This window comes from Giraffa tippelskirchi, chromosome 3 (assembly GCF_054371585.1).
Source record: "Giraffa tippelskirchi isolate mGirTip1 chromosome 3, T2T-mGirTip1v1.2.pri, whole genome shotgun sequence".
Lineage (NCBI taxonomy): Eukaryota > Metazoa > Chordata > Mammalia > Artiodactyla > Giraffidae > Giraffa > Giraffa tippelskirchi.
In genome coordinates this window covers 9,462,727-9,483,856 of record NC_137277.1, presented here as the reverse complement: position 1 = coordinate 9,483,856, position 21,130 = coordinate 9,462,727, and the positions used below count along the sequence as shown (strand labels likewise).

The 21,130-nt window shown below is 57.9% G+C and overlaps 2 protein-coding genes across 8 annotated transcripts in view; one reads left to right on the top strand and one right to left on the bottom strand.

The window, feature by feature from the left end:
* The window catches only part of DNAH17 (dynein axonemal heavy chain 17), a 94,701-nt gene extending 76,356 nt beyond the window's left edge, over positions 1-18,345 (top strand). For all 4 annotated transcript variants that reach the window (XM_081575683.1, XM_081575682.1, XM_081575684.1 and 1 more), the window contains 16 exons: positions 1,139-1,343; positions 1,859-2,023; positions 2,663-2,803; positions 3,034-3,204; positions 3,647-3,769; positions 4,275-4,468; positions 6,485-6,633; positions 7,653-7,780; positions 9,332-9,559; positions 10,232-10,423; positions 13,816-13,995; positions 14,355-14,537; positions 15,199-15,381; positions 15,593-15,736; positions 16,199-16,424; positions 17,326-18,345. In XM_081575683.1, coding sequence (XP_081431809.1) covers positions 1,139-1,343; positions 1,859-2,023; positions 2,663-2,803; positions 3,034-3,204; positions 3,647-3,769; positions 4,275-4,468; positions 6,485-6,633; positions 7,653-7,780; positions 9,332-9,559; positions 10,232-10,423; positions 13,816-13,995; positions 14,355-14,537; positions 15,199-15,381; positions 15,593-15,736; positions 16,199-16,424; positions 17,326-17,573 — 2,860 coding nt within the window. In that variant the 3' untranslated portion in view covers positions 17,574-18,345. The remainder of the gene's footprint in view (positions 1-1,138; positions 1,344-1,858; positions 2,024-2,662; positions 2,804-3,033; positions 3,205-3,646; positions 3,770-4,274; positions 4,469-6,484; positions 6,634-7,652; positions 7,781-9,331; positions 9,560-10,231; positions 10,424-13,815; positions 13,996-14,354; positions 14,538-15,198; positions 15,382-15,592; positions 15,737-16,198; positions 16,425-17,325) is intronic.
* Positions 16,844-21,130, bottom strand: part of PGS1 (phosphatidylglycerophosphate synthase 1) — a 36,511-nt gene continuing 32,224 nt past the window's right edge. For all 4 annotated transcript variants that reach the window (XR_014078482.1, XR_014078481.1, XM_081575686.1 and 1 more), the window contains one exon: positions 16,844-17,418. The gene's annotated coding sequence lies outside the window, so the exon portion shown is untranslated. The remainder of the gene's footprint in view (positions 17,419-21,130) is intronic.

The window sequence follows — 21,130 nt, the reverse complement described above, 5'->3', positions numbered from 1 at the left end:
GCCTGGTTTCTCTGAGTATCTTTTCGAGCTGTAATAAGCATGCATACTTTGTTCTTTTTTACCGCTGAATAATATTACATTCTGTGGATCTGCCACATTCTGTTCATCCGTTCATTGGTTGATGCACTGAGCTTATGTTACTTTTCTATCGTAAAAACGTAAATCAACTTTAAAAATGTAAAGGTCAGAGTCGATCTGAGCCGCATATAAATGCAGGGGTGTAGGCAGAAGCCCAGAACAGAGGTGACAAATGTGCTGATATGCTAGACTCTGAGGAAGGCCTGGCCTGAGTGGTGATACCCAGGGGTGAAATTAGAGCCCCCCCAAAGGGAGCTCAGCCAGAAAGGGGGGAGCAGAGTGGGGAGCCAGAGAGAAGCAGCCCCTGCCAAGGACGAGCCGACCTGCACTCCTGGCTGTCCATCAGATTCACCTGGGGAGCTCCCGGATGTCCTGGTTCTGAATTTGGGGGTCAGTGTCTTTCTGACGTTAATGGCCTTGAGGGGCAGCCCAGGCCCGAGTGTTTCTTCAGAGGCTCCCACATAAGTAAGATGTGCAGCCAGGGCTGAGTGAACTCTCCTGTAAGATCAGAACAGACCAGAGAAAGAGCAGGTACTTTCTCTAGAAAGGCCGGTGGCACCCCAAGGAGGAAAGGTCTTCTGTTTTCTTTTTTCCCAAGTTTCAGATTATTTATTCATCAGGGTGAACCCCGACACAATACACCATGATTTTGTGCATTTATATTTTTATTAAAAATTTTTTCCTTTTGTTGTTTTGGCTACATCAGATCTTAGTTGAGGCTCGAGGGCTTAACGGTCCCTCAGCAGGTGGAATCTTAGTTCCCCGACCAGGGATCAAACCCACGTCCCCTGCTTTGGAAGGCAGATTGTTAACCCCTGGACCACCGGGAAGTCCCAATTTCATGTACGTTAGAGGGAAATGGTTTCCTGGTTAAGTGGGAAATTGTACAGATGGCTTCTGGAAGACCTTCATTCTAAGCAGCTTTATAGTGAAACATTTCGTTTAGAAGTCCGGATTGTCCTCCCAGGCTGGCAGGAGTCCCGAGGGAGTCTGTGCTGCTGTCCCGAGGTCACCGGGGGTTGTGAGGGCCCCTCCTAATACCTCCCTCCCCCGACCACAGGTACATTAAGATCGGCGACAAGGAGGTGGAGTACCACCCCAACTTCCGCCTGATCTTGCACACCAAGTACTTCAACCCCCACTACAAGCCCGAGATGCAGGCCCAGTGCACCCTGATCAACTTCCTGGTCACCAGGGACGGGCTGGAGGACCAGCTCTTGGCCGCCGTGGTGGCGAAAGAGCGCCCGGACCTGGAGCAGCTAAAGGTGCGACAGGACAGGAGGAGCAGGGCGGGTGGGTGGGCGGCTCGGACCGAGGGGGCGGGTCTCCAAGACCCACACGTCTGGTGACTCAAGGTGTCCCTGCTGTCACACCGAGTGCGCTTTGTACAACAAAATGAGTCCCTCCCCCTCCCCAGCTGCCCCCAAACCTGATGCTAACTCAATGGACGACTTCACTGAGAGAACAGGAGTCCACAGCAGTGCCCCGGACACCCCAAAGCACTGAACTCCTGCCCCACGAGAATGTCTTTGCTACCAGCCCCAGTGTATCAGTTCCCTCCTGGGCTGTCTGAGCCACACCCATGGGCTCACAGGGGTCCCCGGCCCCCACATCTCCCTTGTGGTTCCCACACCCTTGCTGCACAACTGCCCACGACAGGCAGCTGCAGGAGCCTCGGCTAAGCTATAGAGAGGCCCTGAACCCCCAAGCCCCGCCAGATGGGGAGGCCAGGCCGTGCCGGCAATTGAGTTCCCTTCCCGGGTCTCTGCCCCTCTTGCAGGCGAATCTCACCAAGTCCCAGAATGAATTTAAGATTGTTCTGAAAGAGCTGGAAGATTCTCTGCTGGCCCGGCTGTCAGCCGCATCGGGGAACTTTCTGGGAGACACTGCCTTAGTGGAGAACCTGGAGACCACCAAACATACAGCCAGTGAGATTGAGGAGAAGGTAAGAAACCGTCTCGGGGACCCACCCGGGGACCCACCCCCCCCATACCCCCAGCCATAGCACACAGCGGGCATGGCAGGTGAGCTGATGGTCACTGAGAAGAGAAGTCACAGCCTCACAGGGGCCCCAGGACAGGGTCGGGGGCACGGATGCCCACCAGGCACATCATCTTCATCTGTTGATGGACATTTAGGTCATTTCCATGTCTTGACTATTGTGAACAGTGCTATAAACATATGGGTGGATGAATTTTTTCGAATTATAGTTTGTCTAGTTATATGCCCAGGAGTAGGATTGCTGGATCATATGGTAGTTCTATTTCCAGTTTTCTGAGGAATCTCCCTACTTTTTTCCATCGTGGCTGCACCAACTTACATTTCCACCAACAGTGGGAGCAGCAAAGGGTTCCCTTAGCTCCATACCCTCTCTAGGACTTGTAGGCTTTTTAATGAAGGCCATGCTGTCTGTTGTGAGGTGACACCTCATTGTGGTTTTGATGTGTATTTTTTCTAACGATCAGCAAAGCAACGGTGAGCATATTTCCACATGCCTCTGGGCCATCTGTCTGTCTGCTTTGGAGAAAAGTCTACTTAGGTCTTCTGCCCTAAGTGACTTTGGTTTGTGACTGTTTGTTTCAAGGTGCAAGAGGCAAAAATCACAGAAGTTAAAATCAACGAGGCTAGAGAGAACTACCGGCCGGCCGCGGAGAGGGCATCCCTGCTGTACTTCATCCTGAATGACCTCAACAAGATCAACCCCATCTACCAGTTCTCACTCAAGGTGCGGCTGCCTCTGGGCCCAGGGCTGCAGCCCTCGGGGTCCGGGCTGCAGGTGGGCGTGAGGGGCGGGAGCTGGCGCGCCAGGGCTGACCAGCACCAATACGGCAAATGAGGGTCCGAGCAGTGCCCCCAGATCCCCACCCCCAATGGAAACAAACCAGAGCCGGCACGGGCGGCGTGGAGCAGCCTCAGGGGCCATCCCCAAGTCCCTGCATCCGATGACACCCCCAGGCCTTCAACGTGGTGTTCGAGAAGGCCATCCAGAAGACCACCCCCGCCGATGAGGTCAAACAACGCGTGATCAACCTGACGGACGAGATCACCTACTCGGTGTACATGTACACGGCCCGCGGGCTCTTCGAGCGGGACAAGCTCATCTTCCTCGCACAGGTGGCATTTCAGGTAACGTCCAGCCTCGGTGCCCTGGGACCCGGCAGCACCAGGAGCCCTGAAGGGCGAGGTGGGGGCGTGCAGGGGACACTTCAGGGGTGCTGGAGATGCAGAGCCTCGGGCTCCTGCTCAGACCCAGTGGCTCCAAGCCCGCACATTAACACCATTTCTGGTGATCAATGTGTTTGAGTCACTGCTGTGGGACACCCTTGAGTTCACACCAGGGAAGGTGCCCCGATGGGAGCCATCGAAGCAGAGGGAAAAACCCAAGCAAACCTTTTGGCCAACCTGATAAAAACAAACGAGGGGCTGACCAAGCTCTGGGCCGACCCCAGAGGGGCTGGTCAGTGTTTCCCCTGCGAGTGGGGGTGTGTGCACCCCTGTCTGCCCGCCCCCCTCCCCGGCCCCCTCGCAACTGCGGGACAACAGCTAAGCCAGCCTGCCGGCCTCTCAGGTCTTGTCCATGAAGAAGGAACTGAACCCGGTGGAGCTGGACTTCCTCCTGCGGTTCCCGTTCAAGGCCGGGGTCGTGTCGCCCGTGGACTTCCTGCAGCACCAGGGCTGGGGCGGCATCAAGGTTGGTCTCAGACCCTGAACATTGCGTTCTCTCCCCGCCTCACTCTCTTTCCTGTCTGGCCCAGGCATGTTTATAAGGCGCTCCGAGCCACACGTTCAGGAGAATGGGGAGGGACTGGGGAGTGACGGGCTGCCTACCAGCTCACGGGGACCCTGCCGTCCTACTGGGTCACGGCAGCTCCATCATCATGACCCTGAAAGTGACAAAGTAAGCCCCTTACCTCCAGGAAAGTGTACAAAGTGTCAAGGTCTGAGTCAAAAAGACCAGAGGAAGGCGGTCCCCATGAGCAGGACCCCCCCACCATTCCAGAGCCCCCACCCCCGGAAAAGCAGCCAGGAGTCACGTCCCTAGATCAGATTCCTCCTCCCTCATCCCAGCACTTGCTCTGGTTTGCCTCCAGCCTCTAACAGCTCATCGTTTGAGCATTCAGGCGTCTCCCAGAGCCTAGGGGCAGGGTGCCCCCCAGGGATGGCCGGGGAGAGCTGAAAGTGTGGTCTGCCCCCAGGCCCTCTCAGAGATGGATGAGTTCAAGAACCTAGACAATGACATCGAGGGGTCCGCCAAGCGGTGGAAGAAGCTGGTGGAGTCGGAAGCCCCAGAAAAGGAGATCTTCCCCAAGGAGTGGAAGAACAAGACGGCGCTGCAGAAGCTGTGCATGGTGCGGTGCATGCGGCCTGACCGCATGACCTATGCCGTCAAGTGAGTGCCCCACCCCACTGCCACGCCCACCGATCCCCGTTCTGAGCTCTCGGAGCACTGGGGTCTCCAAAGGTGGCCGATGGGACTCCCTGCCTCCCCTGACCCTGGGCGAGGACGCCCTGAGCTAAGTGACAGGAAGACAAGACTCCCTGGGTCTGCCACCAAGATTTTACAAAAAGCCTGGGCGCCAACAACCTGCACAACCACACGAGGTCCTTGCAGGATGCCGTGGGGAGGGAACAGTGGCAGAGCCATCAGCATCGGAGGACGTTCGTGGCCTCAGTGACTGGACTTCAAGTAAATCTTTTGTTTTTACGGCTCATTAGCAAAGGGAAGAGTTGTGATTTCGTGAGCAACCTCCCTGGACCTGAACCGCCTCCAGGACTGGAAACTTAACCATCAAGTTTCATCTCCTGGTTCCTTTCACTCCCCAGAGCACAGAAAGACTCCAGGAATAGCAACCGCTATAACACATGCACAGCGACCCAGGCAGACCACTGCAGTGTCGTGGGGAAGGGAGGGACCTAGGCAGGCCCTCTCTCTCAGAGAGGCGTCTTGGTTTTCCACTCGTCCCAGTGGCCTGAAGGCCACCAGATTTCCCAAAAGACGCCCACATCTCTCCTAGAATTCCCCTCTGACAAAGCAAAGGCCTGACTCACACCCACTGGTTGTTCACAGACCAGTTCGTTTCTGTTTTGCTTTGTTTTCCTGGGACCGAAAAGGAACGGGACCGGGAGGGGTTCTGGGCATAGGAGGAAGCAGGTAGAGTGAAGCCAGACATCACGTCACAAGGGAGAGCCGAGCAGGTCCAGGGAGAGAGCAGGACCCACCTGGGCTCAGCGCCAGAGGAAGGATGGACGAAGTCTGGGGAAGACCAAGGGGAAGGGCACTGACCGTCCCTCGGGACGCCGCCCGCCGAGAGAGCTGAGCACGTGTGGGTATCCACACCCACCGCCCCAGAGCGCTCGTGAGTCACCCAAGTCACATGGGAGAAAGGGCACTGGGACCGCGTGGGCGGTGAACGCCAGGCGCTCCCATGTCACGCTCCGTGATGGAGGCGAGGAAAGCAGACTCACCTCCACAGTGAAGCAGGGGAGCTCAACAGTGAGGAGATCCAGGTCCAAGTCCACGGCGAATAGTGACAACACAGTCAGCCAGAGCCCGGGCGCCAGGCGCCCCAGAGCCTTCCGCCCAGGTTCTCTCGGCCCTCCACCAACCCCCGGGCCCAGTGCCTTCCCTCCTCCCGACCACAGGCCCCAGGAGGGTCACTTGCCCATGGCAGGTGGGGTGCTGGCATCAGGCCCCCCAAAGCACCAGCCGGATCTGTACACCTGCCACCAAGCAGGCCGCTGGGGGTGGCTCTGGTACCCACGTGTCCAGGACGCAGCTCCAGAGCAGTGCAGCCCGACCGGAACCAGGCGGCTGCTGTTCTGTGTCATCAATTTATCCGCAGACAGTGACCATGTGGCCCAGCCACGTCAGGAGCAGCAGTGAGCTCATGACATTCCTGCCCCAGGGCATGACTTGGCACCTCCCGGAAGTCCTTCCCGGGCAGGGATCCCCACAATGACATTCCAGGTTGATTTCAAAGGCAGGAACTGAACACGATTGGAGGCCTTGAGCAGGACCCCCTGCCGGCCTGGGGGTCTGGGTTCTGCTCCTTCTTGCTGCCTTGGTCTGGAGAGCGGACAGGAAGTATGTGGGAAGCAGGAAGTCTCTAGAGACAGACCCCTTCCTTGGGAGTAGAGGGGTGGTCACCTGGACGCCGTGGCACCTTGAGTCCCGTCCCAGTTGACCCTGCACACCTTTGAAAGCAGGGGCAAGAGCCTCTCACCTGTCCACGTGCAGGTGGACAGGAGCCAAGGGCGCCCCAAGCAAACACCACACACGGCCTCCCTGCTTACAGGAGGCCCCAGTAGAACCTGGCTTTCCACCTAGAGACCCTGCTCTGCCTAAGAAAGTCCCCCAGGGAAACAGGCCCTCCCCTTCGGGTCTGACCGAGCGTTGTCCCCTCAGGAATTTTGTGGAGGAGAAAATGGGCAGCAAGTTCGTGGAGGGCCGGAGTGTCGAGTTCTCCAAGTCCTACGAGGAAAGCAGCCCCTCCACCCCCATATTCTTCATCCTCTCCCCGGGGGTCGACCCTCTGAAGGACGTGGAAGCCCTGGGTAAGTGTGGCTGGCAACTGGTGGCGTCACGGGTCCAAACCACGGTGAAAGACCCCTCCACCCCACCAGCGGGGCGAGTGCCTGACACACAGCAAGGACAGCTGTCGGGGTCCTGTGCACTGCGGTGGTCCCTCCCTAAGTCACACGGAGAACCGCCGCGTGGCCCGGCACTCCCACTCCCGGGGACATTCCCCAAAACACACTTCACAGCGGCCAAAAGGCAGATCTGGTCCACAGGTCCATCAGCTGATGAATGGCTGATCCTAACGAGGTGAATTCATGAGAGGCTCGGTGGAGACACAGACATAGAGAACAGACTTATGGACACGGGGAGAGGGGAGGAGGGGGTGAGATGTATGGACAGAGTAACACGGAAACTTACATTACCGTATGTAAAACAGACAGCCAACAGGAACTTGCTCTATGTCTCAGGAAACTCAAACAGGGGCTGTCTGTATCAACCTAGAGAGGTGGGATGGGGAGGGAGCTGGGAGGGAGGTTCAAAAGGGAGGGGATATATGTATACCTACGGCTGATTCATGTTGAGGTTTGACAGAAAACAACAAAATTCTGTAAAGCAATTATCCTTCAATAAAAAATAAGTTGAAAAAAAAAAGGGAACAAAGCACCAACCCGCCCTTGCAACATGGACAGCAGAGAGAACGTTGTGCCAAAGGCAAGGAGCCATGTTCTACAATTCCTTGTATCTGAAACGTCGAATCCATAGAGGCAGAAGGCAGATTAGTGGTCCCCAGATGATGGGGGGGCAGTGAGAGGCAGAATGACTGTTCAGTGGGTACAAGGTCACCTTCTCCGAAGATGAAAATGTCCTGGAACCAGATAAACAGTTGCACAATGTTGTGAATTATGACATGTCCCTAAAGATGGCTTTCAAAGCGGTACGCTTGACGGTCAAATTTTAAAAGAGGGAGGGTATGGAATTCCCAGCTGTGCATCACGGAACCTCTGTTTTTGTCATTCACCCGTCCCCGTGCTTTTCCTGCTTTTCTTTCCTTCAGGGAAAAAACTGGGATTTACCATAGACAACGGGAAACTCCATAATGTGTCCCTGGGGCAGGGACAAGAGGTGGTGGCCGAGAACGCCCTGGACGTGGCCGCGGAGAACGGACACTGGGTTATCCTGCAGGTGCGGGGGAGAGGGTGCCCGTGCCCCTGGGGGTAGGGGATGCCTGTGCCCCTGGGGGTAGGGCTCCCTCGGGCCTCAGCACCCAAGGAGATTGGCCTGAAGGCCAGAAGGAAGGGATTCACATTCACCAGCCTGGCTGGGACTCCTACAGCCCCTGAAGGAGGGGTCAGGGCAGGAGGCTCCCACACCAAGCACAGCTCCGCCTGGTCAGCAGGTGGCCTGGGGCACCACCACTGTCCTGGTGATGCAAGTGTGGATCCTTCAACAGTGAGAAAGACATCCCCCTCCTCCCCTGTGCTGGCTCGACTGCCCCTCCTTGGCCTTGCAGCCTGTCCAGGCCCCCACCCTGGTCCCTGCCGGCCCCACTGCAGGCCCGCCCCGGCTTCGGCAGACCTCGCAGCAGGGCAGACCTCAGTCCACGGGGCCTAGCTTGACCCCGTGTGGGGACCCCGGGTTCAAGTCCTTCTCTTTGTTCCTTTTCTTTTACAAAAACCATCCCCACTGCAAGTCCAGTTACCATCTGTCACCTTCCCCACCGTCCCCGTGACTCATCTGTTTTGTAACTGGAAGTCTGCACCTCGTAATCGCCCTTCCATTTCTCTCCTTCCACCACCCCTCTGACAACCACCTGTTTGTTCTATCTATGACTCTGCGGTGTTTGTCCATTTGTTTTTTGGGTTCCACACGTAAGTGAAACCATACGGTATTTGTCTTTCTCTGTCTGACTTCTTTCCCTTAAGCATATTCTCTAGGACTAGCCATGTTGTTGCAGATGGCAAAATTTCATTCTTTTTTAGGGCCAAATAATATTCCAGTGTGTGTGTGTACACACATATATATGTATACCACATCTTTTTTTATATTATCATGCTCTCTGAGTTGATATTTTAAATCCCATGATACATTATTGCTTGTTACAGTCACAGATATTTTAAAATTTACCCACATATTCACCCCATCCGGTGCTTCTCATTCCTTCATGTTTTACTGTGCTTCTGCCACCACATCTGCTTTATCCACTCACCTATTGACGGACACTTAGGTTGCTTCCACACCTTGGCAACTGTAAAGAATGCTGCTTTGAACACAGGGGTGCACGTATCTTTTGGAATCAGCGTTTTCATTTTCTTGGATGAATATCCAGAATTGGGATTGCTGGATCACAACATAGTTCTATTTTCCATTTTCGTGAGGAACCTGCAAACTGCTATCCATGGGGCTGCACCAATTCACCATCCCACCCACAGTGTACGAGGGTAGCCTTTTCTCCAGGTCATTTCTTTCCACCCAAGCCTCTCAGAGGAGGGGCAGGGACCATGTAATATCGGCCCTGATGCTGGGTGGAGAGCAGGAAAGACTCACCAAGGCTGGAGGCCCTGAATTAACTGAGCACCAGCCTCGACTCTGGGGCCTCAGTTACTTGGCGAGATGACCCAGTGTGGCTAGCGCCCTGGGAAGGGCAGACGGCAGGATGGGGACCACGGGGGCCGCTGCGGAGGGGCCTGTCCTGGGGAGCAGCATGCGGGCACTGAGGCCTGGTCTTGGCCGCAGAACATCCACCTGGTGGCCCGCTGGTTGAGCACCCTGGACAAGAAGCTGGAGCGGTACAGCGTCGGCAGCCACGATGACTACCGCGTGTTCATCAGCGCCGAGCCGGCCCCCAGCCCCGAGAGCCACATCATCCCCCAGGGCATCCTGGAGAACGCCATCAAGATCACCAACGAGCCACCCACGGGCATGTACGCCAACCTGCACAAGGCCCTGGACCTCTTCACGCAGGTAGGGCGGCCTCCCCAGTGCCCTGTGCGGGACCCCTCCCTTGTTACATCTGGTGTGCTTTTCCCTGGCACTTTTCCCCACCGTGACCCCTTGATAGACATCTGTCCCCTGATCTGGCTTTCTGCCCACCAGGCCTGCCGCCCCCACAGAGCACCTGGCCGCCGGGTGGTGCTCACAGGGCTGAGCGGGCGAGGACACAGCTTAGCTTCCAGAAGCCTCTCTGCTCTGAGCCACCAGCTTAGCAAAGACCAGTTCAAATCTCACCTACCCAGAGAGAACTAGCATTCAGAATCAGGGTCGGGTCTGCCTTTCCCTGGGGCCACCTGCTTTCCGAAAGGTTTTGCTAAATATCCCCTCCCCCTTCACAGGTTGTTTTTGGAGAGTCTGGGGTACTGCGTGTGTGTAGACGATGAGGAAACGTTAATAATTGCACAGGAATTATATCGGGGAATATTTTATTAGGAAGAAGTATCAGTAATTTGACTTGTAACCAATACTTACGTGATACAGCTGCATTTGAAGCAAAGACAAGCAAGCATTCTCTACCCAACTTTACAGACCAGCGCAGAGCAGTCAGTGGCCTGAGGGCCCACCCCATCCTCCACCCACCCTGACCGCCCCCGGGGCGCCTGTGTGGCCCCCGCCTGACCTGGGGTGTGTGTCCCCCCGCAGGACACGCTGGAGATGTGCACCAAGGAGATCGAGTTCAAATGCATCCTCTTTGCCCTGTGCTACTTCCACGCCGTGGTGGCCGAGAGGCGCAAGTTCGGGGCCCAGGGCTGGAACCGGTCATACCCCTTCAACAATGGGGACCTCACCATCTCCATCAACGTGCTCTACAACTACCTGGAGGCCAACCCCAAGGTAAGGGCCAATCTGGTGCCCGGCTGGGTGGTCCTCCCGCCCGCCCTCCCTCCCTTTCGGTTGTCCTGTCTCATGTTTAAGAGACGTTCTCTAGGTTCCACAAGCCAAAGAAAACCTGAACACATGAGGCTCCTCGTGACCCCACCCGTCTGATAGCATGGTTAGCACCCAGGCCCTGGTCGGCCCCTCCAGCAGTTCTCAGCTGTCTGGCAATTTTTATGACTCCAGGAGGGTCAGCATCTTTGGGAACCCGCTTGTCCTGCACCTGAACAGGGATTACCCCGGAAAGGCCCCCTGGGCAGTGTGGTGAACTGGGAGAAGCCAAAGAAGGGCCTCGGGGGCTGCAGGCCACCCCGGTCAGTGTCTGGAGGCAGAATGCAGGATCAGAGGGAAAGCCAAAAAAAAAAATCTCCCTGGAGACGCAGAGCGCTTCCGAGACAAACGTGAGGCACTATCAAGCCGCCGTGAGGGCTGCAGAGAGTCAGCTCAGCCAGGAACTCTGGCCGGAGGGCCCCTGCTGGCCTGTCTGTGGCCCAGAGGGAGGACTTGGGGGCGTGGGCCTGCCGTGGGGTGAGTCCAGACGTGAGCCCCAAAGCCAGAGGCAGCCAGGGCCTTGGGGACTGAGAGCCAGCCAGCCTCCGGCCTCACCACGCTCCTCTCGGGATCTCCCATGTGGAGCCCTGTCTGTGAGCCCCCACCAGGAGGCGGCAGAAGAGGGGGAACCCATAAACCCTGGGCTCCTCCACACTCCTGCACACCAGCGCCTTCCTACACTGACCGTGGTGGACGTTCCACTGGCCCACGAGGGTCCCAGTACACCCAGACGGCTGGGCCCAGCGCCTGAGAGCCGAGACACCTGCCCCAAGGATGTCTAAAGTCCTGAGGCTCAGAGCACCCCTCCAAGCTTTGGGGGCTCAGAGACAAGGGGTGGAGAAAATCCCCGCCCATCGTAAGAATGCTCAGACGCGCTGGGAAGAGGGGAGACCTGGGCAAGCTGTCCTCAGACCCTGGAGGAAGCAGACCTCCCAGGACAGCCGCCACCCAAGCCTGAGTCTGGAATGTTGTTTGTTTGCTCAGTTGCTGGCAAAACACCCAACCCTGGACAAGGCAGGAGGGCAGCCCAGGCGGAAGTCGGCCCTCCTAGGGGAAGGGGATGGTGGTCTCCGTTTGCAGGCGCGAGAAGAGGGGGGTCACTTCACCTGCAACAGGGTCTGAGCTGCATGCCAGCGGCACATCTTACAACACTCGCGCAAGTAAACAGACGCAGGAAGACGTGAGGAAAGAATTGCATCATCACAGCAGCTTCGTCAGAGGAGTTCTCTCTGGGAGATTCGAGTGGGAGGAGGAGGAGTGCTGGGAGCTAGGAGCTTGTAATGACATTTACGCAAAAGCTTCCCTCGTGACACACACAACCTGAGTGAGAAACCGCCGCAGGACGCCCACCGTGTGCTCCCGGGACGGCCAGCGTGAGGGGCGCTCGGCTTCCCGCTCAGCGGTGTGCCCTCAGGCCTGGGCCCCAGGCCTGCGAGGCCCGACCTTCCCTCATCCCGGCCCATGGCCTCCGGGAGACAACGCTGAGTAACCACCTGCAATGAGGTCACCCACGGCCCTGTCCGTCCTCCCCGCCCTGAGAAAGTCGACCCAGACTCTAAGGACAGGGCCTGGCAACTCGTCTCTCACCAGCACTCCGGGGACTCCATCCAGCAGGTGGGCACACAGCACCCCCCCCCGGGGGTCAGTCCCACCACCACCCCTACCCTGCGGGGACCAGGGAGGCAGAGTGTGGGGTGTACCCGACCCCACTTGGCAGGAGAAACAGAAGCTGTCCCCGAAGCAAATACACAAAATGCAGAGAAAGCAGCTCAGCACATACTCAAGATAACCAAGAAGGGAAAAAAGTGAAAGTCACAGATGACAATTAAGAGGAGATTAGTGTTCCAAGTCAAAGTCTGCAAGAGCACATCAGACAACTGATAAAACAAGTTCTTGGGACTTCCCTGGCGGTCCAGTGGTCAGGACTCCATGCTCTCACCCCCGAGGATCTGGGCTTGATTCCTGGTTGGGGAACTAAGATTTCCATATGTGTGACTCGGCCCCCCCCAAAAAAGTCAACAAGTTCTTATTCAATTAACTTTAACTTGTCTGGCACTGCAAGAGCTGCATCAATGCCCACCTTGCCCTTAAGGAGTTGCAAACCTCAGAGAAAATGAAGTGTGTGCGGTGAGGTCCCGGGCCATGCGGTACATGTGATGTGCAGCACGTCTCAACCGAGGGGCACAAGACACTCTGGGTCTCAAAAGCTTGGTGCAAAACTAACACACAAAAAAAGGGAAATAACTCATTCACAGTTTTGGTGCCGAATGCCTGCCAGAACAATCTTTCCACTTAAGTGGCTGCTGGAAAATCTGAAGTCTCATTCGTGGCATCCCTGTGTGGCTCTCACTGCTGGACAGTGCTTTGTAGGAGCAGCAGCTACATGCTGGGATGAGGAGCAGGGAGACGGTTTCCCAGCGTTGTCGGGGGTGGGGGGGACCTGCACCCAAGTGGCTTCAGAGAAGCATGGTCGTGGCGCGTGGTGGCCAAAGGTGCCCCAGGCCGAGGGCACAGCGTGGAAGCTGGGGCAGAGCGGAGGGCAATGAGAGCGGCCGAGCGTGGGATGCGCGGAGAGACCCAGCCACCGCTGGGGGGACGCTTGTGCACACTGCCTGGTTTGGTCAGGTTCCCTCGGGGCAGAACCAGGGTTTGGGGTCGGGAAGAAGGTACTTGCTGGAGCTGGCTCTGCTACAGAGCTCTCAGGAGCATGCGTGGGCAGGCTACTGGAGTATGCTTGGGACCAGGGCCCTGTGGGTGGGGTCAGAGGAAGATCTACTCGTCTGTGAAGACACGACGAACTGGACTGCATGGCCAAAAAGATCGCCAGTGCCCCAGAGCCAACACTCTGTCCACAGCGAGTTACTGCTCTTGTTGGAGGTGGCGGTGAAGGGAAAGGTCACAGGTGGCTCCCCGTTTCATCCCCACGTGGGGGAATAAAGTGGAGGGACAGGCAGGCTACAGGGGTGGGGTGGGCCTGGGGGGTCTCAGTGCTGGTGCCAGGGGACTCACATCAAGGGAGAGCGCGGAGGAGGGGTGGACACAGGGCCGGGGAGAGGGGGAGGAGGCTGGAGAGCCCCTCGTGAGAGGGGCCCCATGGGAAGAGGGTCGAGGAGGGGTTGACCCCATTCAGCTGTTGGCTTCAGTCAGAGGGGAGGCAGGGCCAGCCCTGGGCCTGGTGACCAAGGGTAGCGGGTGACCCTGCAGAGCGGGTGGGGAGGAAGGGGCAAGGGTGACATAAGGGGCTGGCAGGCCCAGGAGAGCAGGGCGCAGGCCCCCTGATGGCAGCTGTCCCCCCGAAGGTGCCCTGGGACGACCTCCGCTACCTCTTCGGGGAGATCATGTACGGCGGCCACATCACCGACGACTGGGACCGCCGGCTCTGCAGGACCTACCTGGCGGAGTACATTCGGGCGGAGATGCTGGAGGGGGAGATCCTGCTGGCCCCGGGCTTTCAGATCCCCCCCAACCTGGACTACAAGGTGAGGAGAGCGCCCTCCAGGGACGGGGAACATGTGAAACACGGGCACCCTCCGGGATGCAGAGCAACAGGGACTCAAGTGCTGGCCCGCGGGCTCCCTGGCGCAGGCCTCTGTCGCAGACCTTACAGACGGACGGACCCTCTGGGAGGAAGCCAGTGGGTGGGCAACCCCAAAAGAGGGTCTGAGAGGCAGCCTACACAGAGCAGGAGGGGAAACGCCCTCTGTGCGGTGGGGAGCAGCCCCAACAGGGGCTCACAGAAACGGGGTTGGCCCAGAGGGCAAGGGGTGGGCGGAACGTTCTGGGAAGCCAGGGCTTCGTACGAGGACGCAGGCTCCAGCTCGCACGGCTCTCCCTGCAGGGCTACCACGAATATATCGATGAGAACCTGCCCCCCGAGAGCCCCTACCTGTACGGCCTGCACCCCAACGCGGAGATCGGCTTCCTGACGGTCACCTCGGAGAAGCTATTCCGCACCGTCCTAGAGATGCAGCCCAAGGAGACCGACTCGGGAGCCGGCACCGGGGTCTCCCGCGAGGAGAAGGTGGGTGTCTGACCCCCACCCTGATCCACAGCAGCCCCCCGATCCCCCACCAGGCAGGGGGCCTGCAAGCTGGCTGCTGCGGCCCCAAACTAAGCACCAAGCCAGAGAATGCAGTCCCCACACAGCGCCTCCCTCCCCAGGGCGCTGAACCTCACCAGCCCTCCCCCAGAAGCACGGGGAAGCCCAGGTTCTTGACCAGAGAGCGGAGTCTCAATGCTATGAAGCCCCATGACCTTTTCTCTAATGACTGACCAGAGGTCTACGGGTGGGCAGTGGTGTACGGGACCACCATGTGGGCCACCCCTTGAGAGGGTGTGACCAGCACGTCCTTGCAGACAGCTCCCACCAAAGACAGGGTCACGACCCCACAACCACCGGGTGACCTGATGGGGGAGGAAGGCAGTGCATGCAGGACATCCGAAGGCGCCGGGCTAGAGCGGTCACGCTCCCGAGGGCACGGCCACGTGGCATTGATGATGAGACCAGACTCCGAAGCCCGACGACCAAGGTCCCCCTCCCCTACTCCCTCAATCCCCTTTTCCTGGCAACTCCGCCTGCCTTGCTTCTGGGCTTGGAGGTGAACGTCGGGAGAGCGCCCTGGCCTGGCGCTGGGGCAGGGCTGGGGCCCAGTGACACAGGCCAGCTGGGGACTGGCTTCCAGGTGAAGGCCGTGCTGGACGAGATCCTAGAGAAGATCCCGGAGACGTTCAACATGGCTGAGATCATGGCCAAGGCCGCCGAGAAGACCCCCTACGTGGTGGTCGCCTTCCAGGAATGTGAGAGGATGAACATCCTGACCAACGAAATGCGTCGCTCGCTGAAGGAGCTGAACCTGGGGCTGAAGGTCTGAACGGGGCGGCAGGACCCGGGGTGGGACCTAGATGCGGGCTGGCCGCCACGGGCTAACTGCCCTTGGCCACAGACCAACGAGCCTTAGGCCACTGAGCGACACCCTCAAGGTCCCTGGGCTGGAGAAGTGGGCACCTCAGGGCCAGTGACGCCAGGGTCTGGGTCACTGCTGAGTGCCCCAGCGCCCCCAACTGTGTGTCCCCCAGGGAGAACTGACCATCACAACCGACATGGAGGACCTGTCCACAGCCCTGTTCTACGACACCGTGCCTGACTCCTGGGTGGCCCGGGCCTACCCCTCCATGATGGGCCTGGCGGCCTGGTACGCTGACCTGCTGCTCCGCATCAGGGTAAGGACAGGCTTCCGGGGAGCCGCTGCGCTCTCAGCAAACCCATCCCCAGGGCCTGAAGAGCGAGGCTGGGGAGCGGGAGTGTGCATAGGTCCCCACTAGCCCAGCCTCGGTCAGAGCAGGGCCAAGAGTGCCTGGGCCACGCCTCGGGGAGACAGGCCCCAGGGTGCAGGCACCGTCCCTCGAAGGAAGCCCAGGGTGAGCCTGAAGTGGGAGCAGCTCCCGCGGCCAGGCACACAGAGGCCCTCCCAGCAGGCCTAAGAGGCTCCAGAAACACCCGTCGGGGCAGCCACCTCATGAGGGACCAGGGATGCGAGCAGCAGCCTTTCAGACCCGAGCCTCTGACGTTGACCGCCCCCACCCCCTACCCAGACAGTGAGGGGGCATCCCGGGCGGCCGGGCTCCACTGCCCACGTCCGCTGTGTGGAGGCTCCAGCTCGGCCCCGCTCGCGTCCCCTCCAGGAGCTCGAGGCCTGGACCACGGACTTCGCGCTGCCCACCACTGTGTGGCTGGCCGGCTTCTTCAACCCCCAGTCTTTCCTCACGGCCATCATGCAGTCCATGGCCAGGAAGAACGAGTGGCCGCTGGACAAGATGTGTCTGTCCGTGGAGGTGACCAAGAAGAACCGGGAGGACATGACCGCACCCCCCCGGGAGGGCTCCTACGTGTACGGGCTCTTCATGGAAGGTAGCTGGCGCTGGCAGGGGAGGCGCTGGGGGCACGGGGCCCTGGAGCCTGGGACAGGCGTGCCTTCTGAGGGCGGAGGTCCAGAAGCCCGCCTCCACCAGGGCTCCTGTCTTGAGTCCCCCGCCCCACCCCAGACCCAAGAGCATGGCGGCCTAGCCGGCCACCTCCTCAGAGCCTCGGGCGAGGGCATCACATGGCCAGGTCCCAGCAGCCGCAGGGAGTGCAAAGCCAGCGCTCACTCAGTACCCCCCACCACCCCATCCTGCACCAAGCAAGGCCGGACAGGACCGCTGGCCAATTCCTCAGGCCTGCTCTGAGCTGAGTGCCAGCCCCTCCCCCGCGACAGATGTCACCCCTGTACCTGGGGGGGGCGTCGGGGCCCCCCAGTGCCCACATCCCCAGAGGTAAGCACAGCAGCAGACGTTCTCCATGTTTATTGTGGAATTACAGGAAATCTCAGCATCATTAAATAGGGTGAGTAGGAATAAGTCTGGTTCAAGGCAACAACAGTTCTATGTGCGTATACACGTTTACACTGCGCATGGACACAGGACAGACACCACGTGGGAAGGGGAGCAGGGAGCTTTCATCGGTCACTTTTAGCTGGAGTTATGGTTTCCTGCCCCTGAAATCAAGAAGGCTGACACATGAGGCTCTGAAAACACCACAAATGTAAACAGAGGAGCCCAGGGCTTCAGGGCTGAGCCCACCCTTGGACATGTGCAGCGAGATGCACACGCTCCATGTGTGGTGATCCCGGTGCCAGTCTGGGCCCTGGCACATCTCTGGAGGGGGGGTGGTGTGAGCCAGGCCCCGCCCCTCCCTCACTGCCAGCGCGACAGACAGGAACCAGTCACCTCACCACGGGCCACCCTGACCCTCGGGCATGCCGTCCCTGCAGGAGCTCGCTGGGACACCCAGACCGGAGTCATCGCCGAAGCGCGGCTGAAAGAGCTGACGCCAACCATGCCCGTCATCTTCATCAAGGCCATCCCTGTGGACCGCATGGAGACCAAGAACATCTATGAGTGTCCTGTATACAAAACGCGCATCCGCGGTCCCACCTACGTCTGGACCTTTAACCTGAAGACCAAGGAGAAGGCAGCGAAGTGGATCCTGGCGGCCGTGGCGCTGCTCCTCCAGGTCTAGCTGGAGAGAGGCCCACGCTGCCCTGGGCCAGGTCCTGACCGCAGCTCTCAATTTACAGTTGGGAACCCAGTCTTGCAAATGTCATTTATTTTCACAGGAACTGACGGCTGCTTTTTGTTCTCCTAAATAATCGACGCACTTCATAAGCATGCACATCTGGACTAACCAGAGGGGAAGGCAGTCTGAAGAGGGGGTGTGGATAGGATTGAAACAATGACGCTACTGAGCTGGGCTTGTCTGATTCACTTGAGCTGGCCTTCAGCTCAGCGCCTGATGGCCACCAGGGGCCTGGCACAGGCCTAGGGGTGAGGCCCCGATTCCCAGCAGCCGGAGGAACATCCCAGCAACCAAACCCCCAAATACTGACTTCCTACTGGGTCGGCTGGGTTAATCTTTCCCCACCAGTGGCCTGCAGGGTTAGAGCTGGAGGTAGTCACACCCTTGGGCCTGATGCTACATGTAAACACCCACCACTAAGGGGCCAGGGCGTTCTGCTCCTGTATAAACACGAGCCGCCACCTCCACAGGCACTGTCCCCTGAAGTGTTCTTCCTTCTCTGAAGGAAGAAAACCTCCCTCAGTTATGGTAATGCCTCCTCCCTGCCCCAGAAATCTGAAAAACAAACTGTTCCAAAGAGGGGCAATTTCCATGCACCTCAAGTGCTTCCCTGTCAACTCCCCACTTTCTGAAATTGCTGGGAACCAGAGGGACCACTTTGAACACGTGTATGTGTCCTGGAAGGTCACAATAAACGGTCCCCTCAGTTCTGGCAGCATCTTCGTTGTCTTTCCCGCCCTTCTCCCCAACAGTTCTCACTTCTTGCCACCGAAACAGACTTTAAAGTCTATAATAAAGAAGGGCATCCTATAATAAAGTGATCAATACAAAAAGAGGTAATATTCATCACAGAAGCACCTAAACATATAAAGCAAATAGTAACGTATGCAAAGGGAGAAAGACAATAACACAATTAATAGCAACGGACTTTAACACCCCTTTAGAACAATGGACAGATCACCCAGAAAAATCAATAAGGAAATAGTTGTCTCAAATGACACATTGGACCAGTAGGACTTTCTAGATAACTAGAGCACATTCCATCCAAAACCAGAATGTACATTCTTTTCAAGTGCACATGGAACGTTCACCAGGATGCATCATGTGCTAGGAAGGAAATCAGAAGATACCTGGAGACAAATGAAAAAACACAACTTTCCAACATCGATGGGATGTAGCGAAACCACTTCCAAGACTTCCAGGAGATTACAGCAATACAGGCCTACCTCAAGAAATAAGAAAAATTTCACACAACCAAACCCACCATCTAGGAATCAGAATTAGAAAGTGAAGAGAGCCCAAGTCAGCAGAAGAGGGCTGGCTGCTCAGCGGCCAAGAAACCCTGGCTTCCAAAGAGGTGAGTGTGTCCTGAGGCACTGCGACCCAGGGCTGAGCATGGCAGCGGGCACCGGGACGGCCAGGGGCACAGGAGACAAGGTTCAGGAAAGGTGACCCCACGCCCTCCACACACACACACACAGCCTGCCCACGAGCCAGCAGGGAAGGGACGAGAGGTGGCCCGTCTCATCGCACTCTGAGCGCCTGCTCCAAGGGGAGCAGGCGGCTGCCACGGTGCCTCTCCTGGAGCTGCCCCGGGAAGGCTCCCGTCTGACGGCTGGGGGACGGTGTCCCTATCGGCAGCCAGAATGATCTCAGCAGAACCAAGAGCAGCAAGGCCCAGACCTGCCTGACTCTGCGTGGCCATGCTGATGCACGTAGTTCAGAAAAGCATCTGGGCTGCCCTTAAGGCTGACCCAGGGGGTGGGTGCAGACAGAACAAGAAGGGGACAAGGAAGGCAGTGAGCAGGGCCCACAAACTCCAGATAACAGACTGCCCGGGAGCGGTGGGGCGGTGCTCATGAGCTGGACCCTCACTGTCTTCTGGCTTAAAAGCAGAGTAAAGGAACCTGCCCCCCCAACTTCACACTCCCTGCCAAGGGATATCTGGCCTCGTTTTCTAAGTTCAGCTTGATCCTGACGTTTTGTAAAACCTTTTTTCCAAGGATTCTCATCCAATCCATGGGTGAAAAAGCGGTCCTAGAAGGCCTACCTCGGAGCCCAATAATTTACAACAATCCTGGGTCTGGCGGGACTGAGAGGAAGACGGGAAAATGTCCTTCAAATCCTCCTTCCCTGGGACCTGGAGGATCCACGCCCCTTTGGAAGCAGGGGTTCTGGCCAGAGTCTGGATGCCGGGCAACCGACTCTGCTGGCCAGAAGGGGTCACTGTAGCCCTTGGTGTCCAGGCTGGAAGGACAGGAGAGCCACCACTCTGACTAGAGAACATAAAACTGCCGGTGGCCACCACGCAACTCATCTTAATCCCTGGTGATAACCACAGAATGGGGAGGTGTTCCAATTTTGCCTCCAGAGCCTGAAATAAAACAGTCATGCATTCCACACTACACACGGTGGGTCGATGACAAAATTCTCTCTGAACTGTGTGAGATGATTCACCGTGGAGATGCAATCCAGTCTCGGGGAGACAGAGACCAGGACAAGCGCTGTGCTGCATCTTAAAGTGCCATGAGCCCGGCAGCAGTCCTTGGGGGCAGAAGGGTAGGGGCCCAGGCTGGGGCAAGCTCCAGGGGGAGAAGGGGAGCCCCCTCTCCCAGGACCGTCCTGAAGGCAGGCGGCAGACACAAAGCGAGCAGGCCACCTATTGCTCAAGCCCGGCCATGGCTCAGGCTCACTCTGGCCCCACAGCATCTGCAGGAATGCAAACGCTGTTTACCGAAAGCCTCCCTCCAAACAGAAACCCAGTGCCCGGCGCATTCCTTTGGCTTCCCTCCTCATCGTCCACAGGACAATTTAATAACTGGTTTGCAGACAGACAGTGTTACCTGATGTACTGCTGCCCCCGGGCAGCGTGGCTGCAGCTCCACCCCACTCCCCACTGGGAGAACCCGCAGACCTGCCTGGGCCTGGGGGCGGGGCCAGGGCCGCTCCAGGCTCAGATGGGGTGCCCCCAGCCCCGAAGCCCTGGCCTCCCAGGACCCACGAGCCAACGTGACCACCAGAGCCACCAGCCCTTGGCAGGGAGACACATAAGGGAGACACAGCAGGGCTGGAATCCTGTTTGTCTCCCCCCACCCCCAACTCCCCACCACCGCCCTGCTCCTGCTTGGGTGAGCTGCCAAGCCCTCAGGCTGCGAGGCCTCCTCTCTGAATGAGGTTCAAGCACCTGAAGATGTGCGAGTGGGCCACACCGGGCTGGGAGGTTTTTGAAATCTGCTCCCGGAGACCCTGGGGGCAGGGGAGGAGCACAGGGTAGAGAGACACAGCAGCAGATAAAAGAGAAGTGGCTGCTTGGGGGAAAGGAAAGGCAGTTGCATCTCAGCCTTTTAGTATTTTTTTACTCTGAATTTTCATGTTACCTGAATAAAGCATAAAGTAATTAAAATGTTGAGAAAAAAATGAACTGATAAAATACAACCTTTTAAAGTGAGACTGAGGAGAGAACTGTGGTCCCAGGCGGCACACAGGGCCAACATGGACCA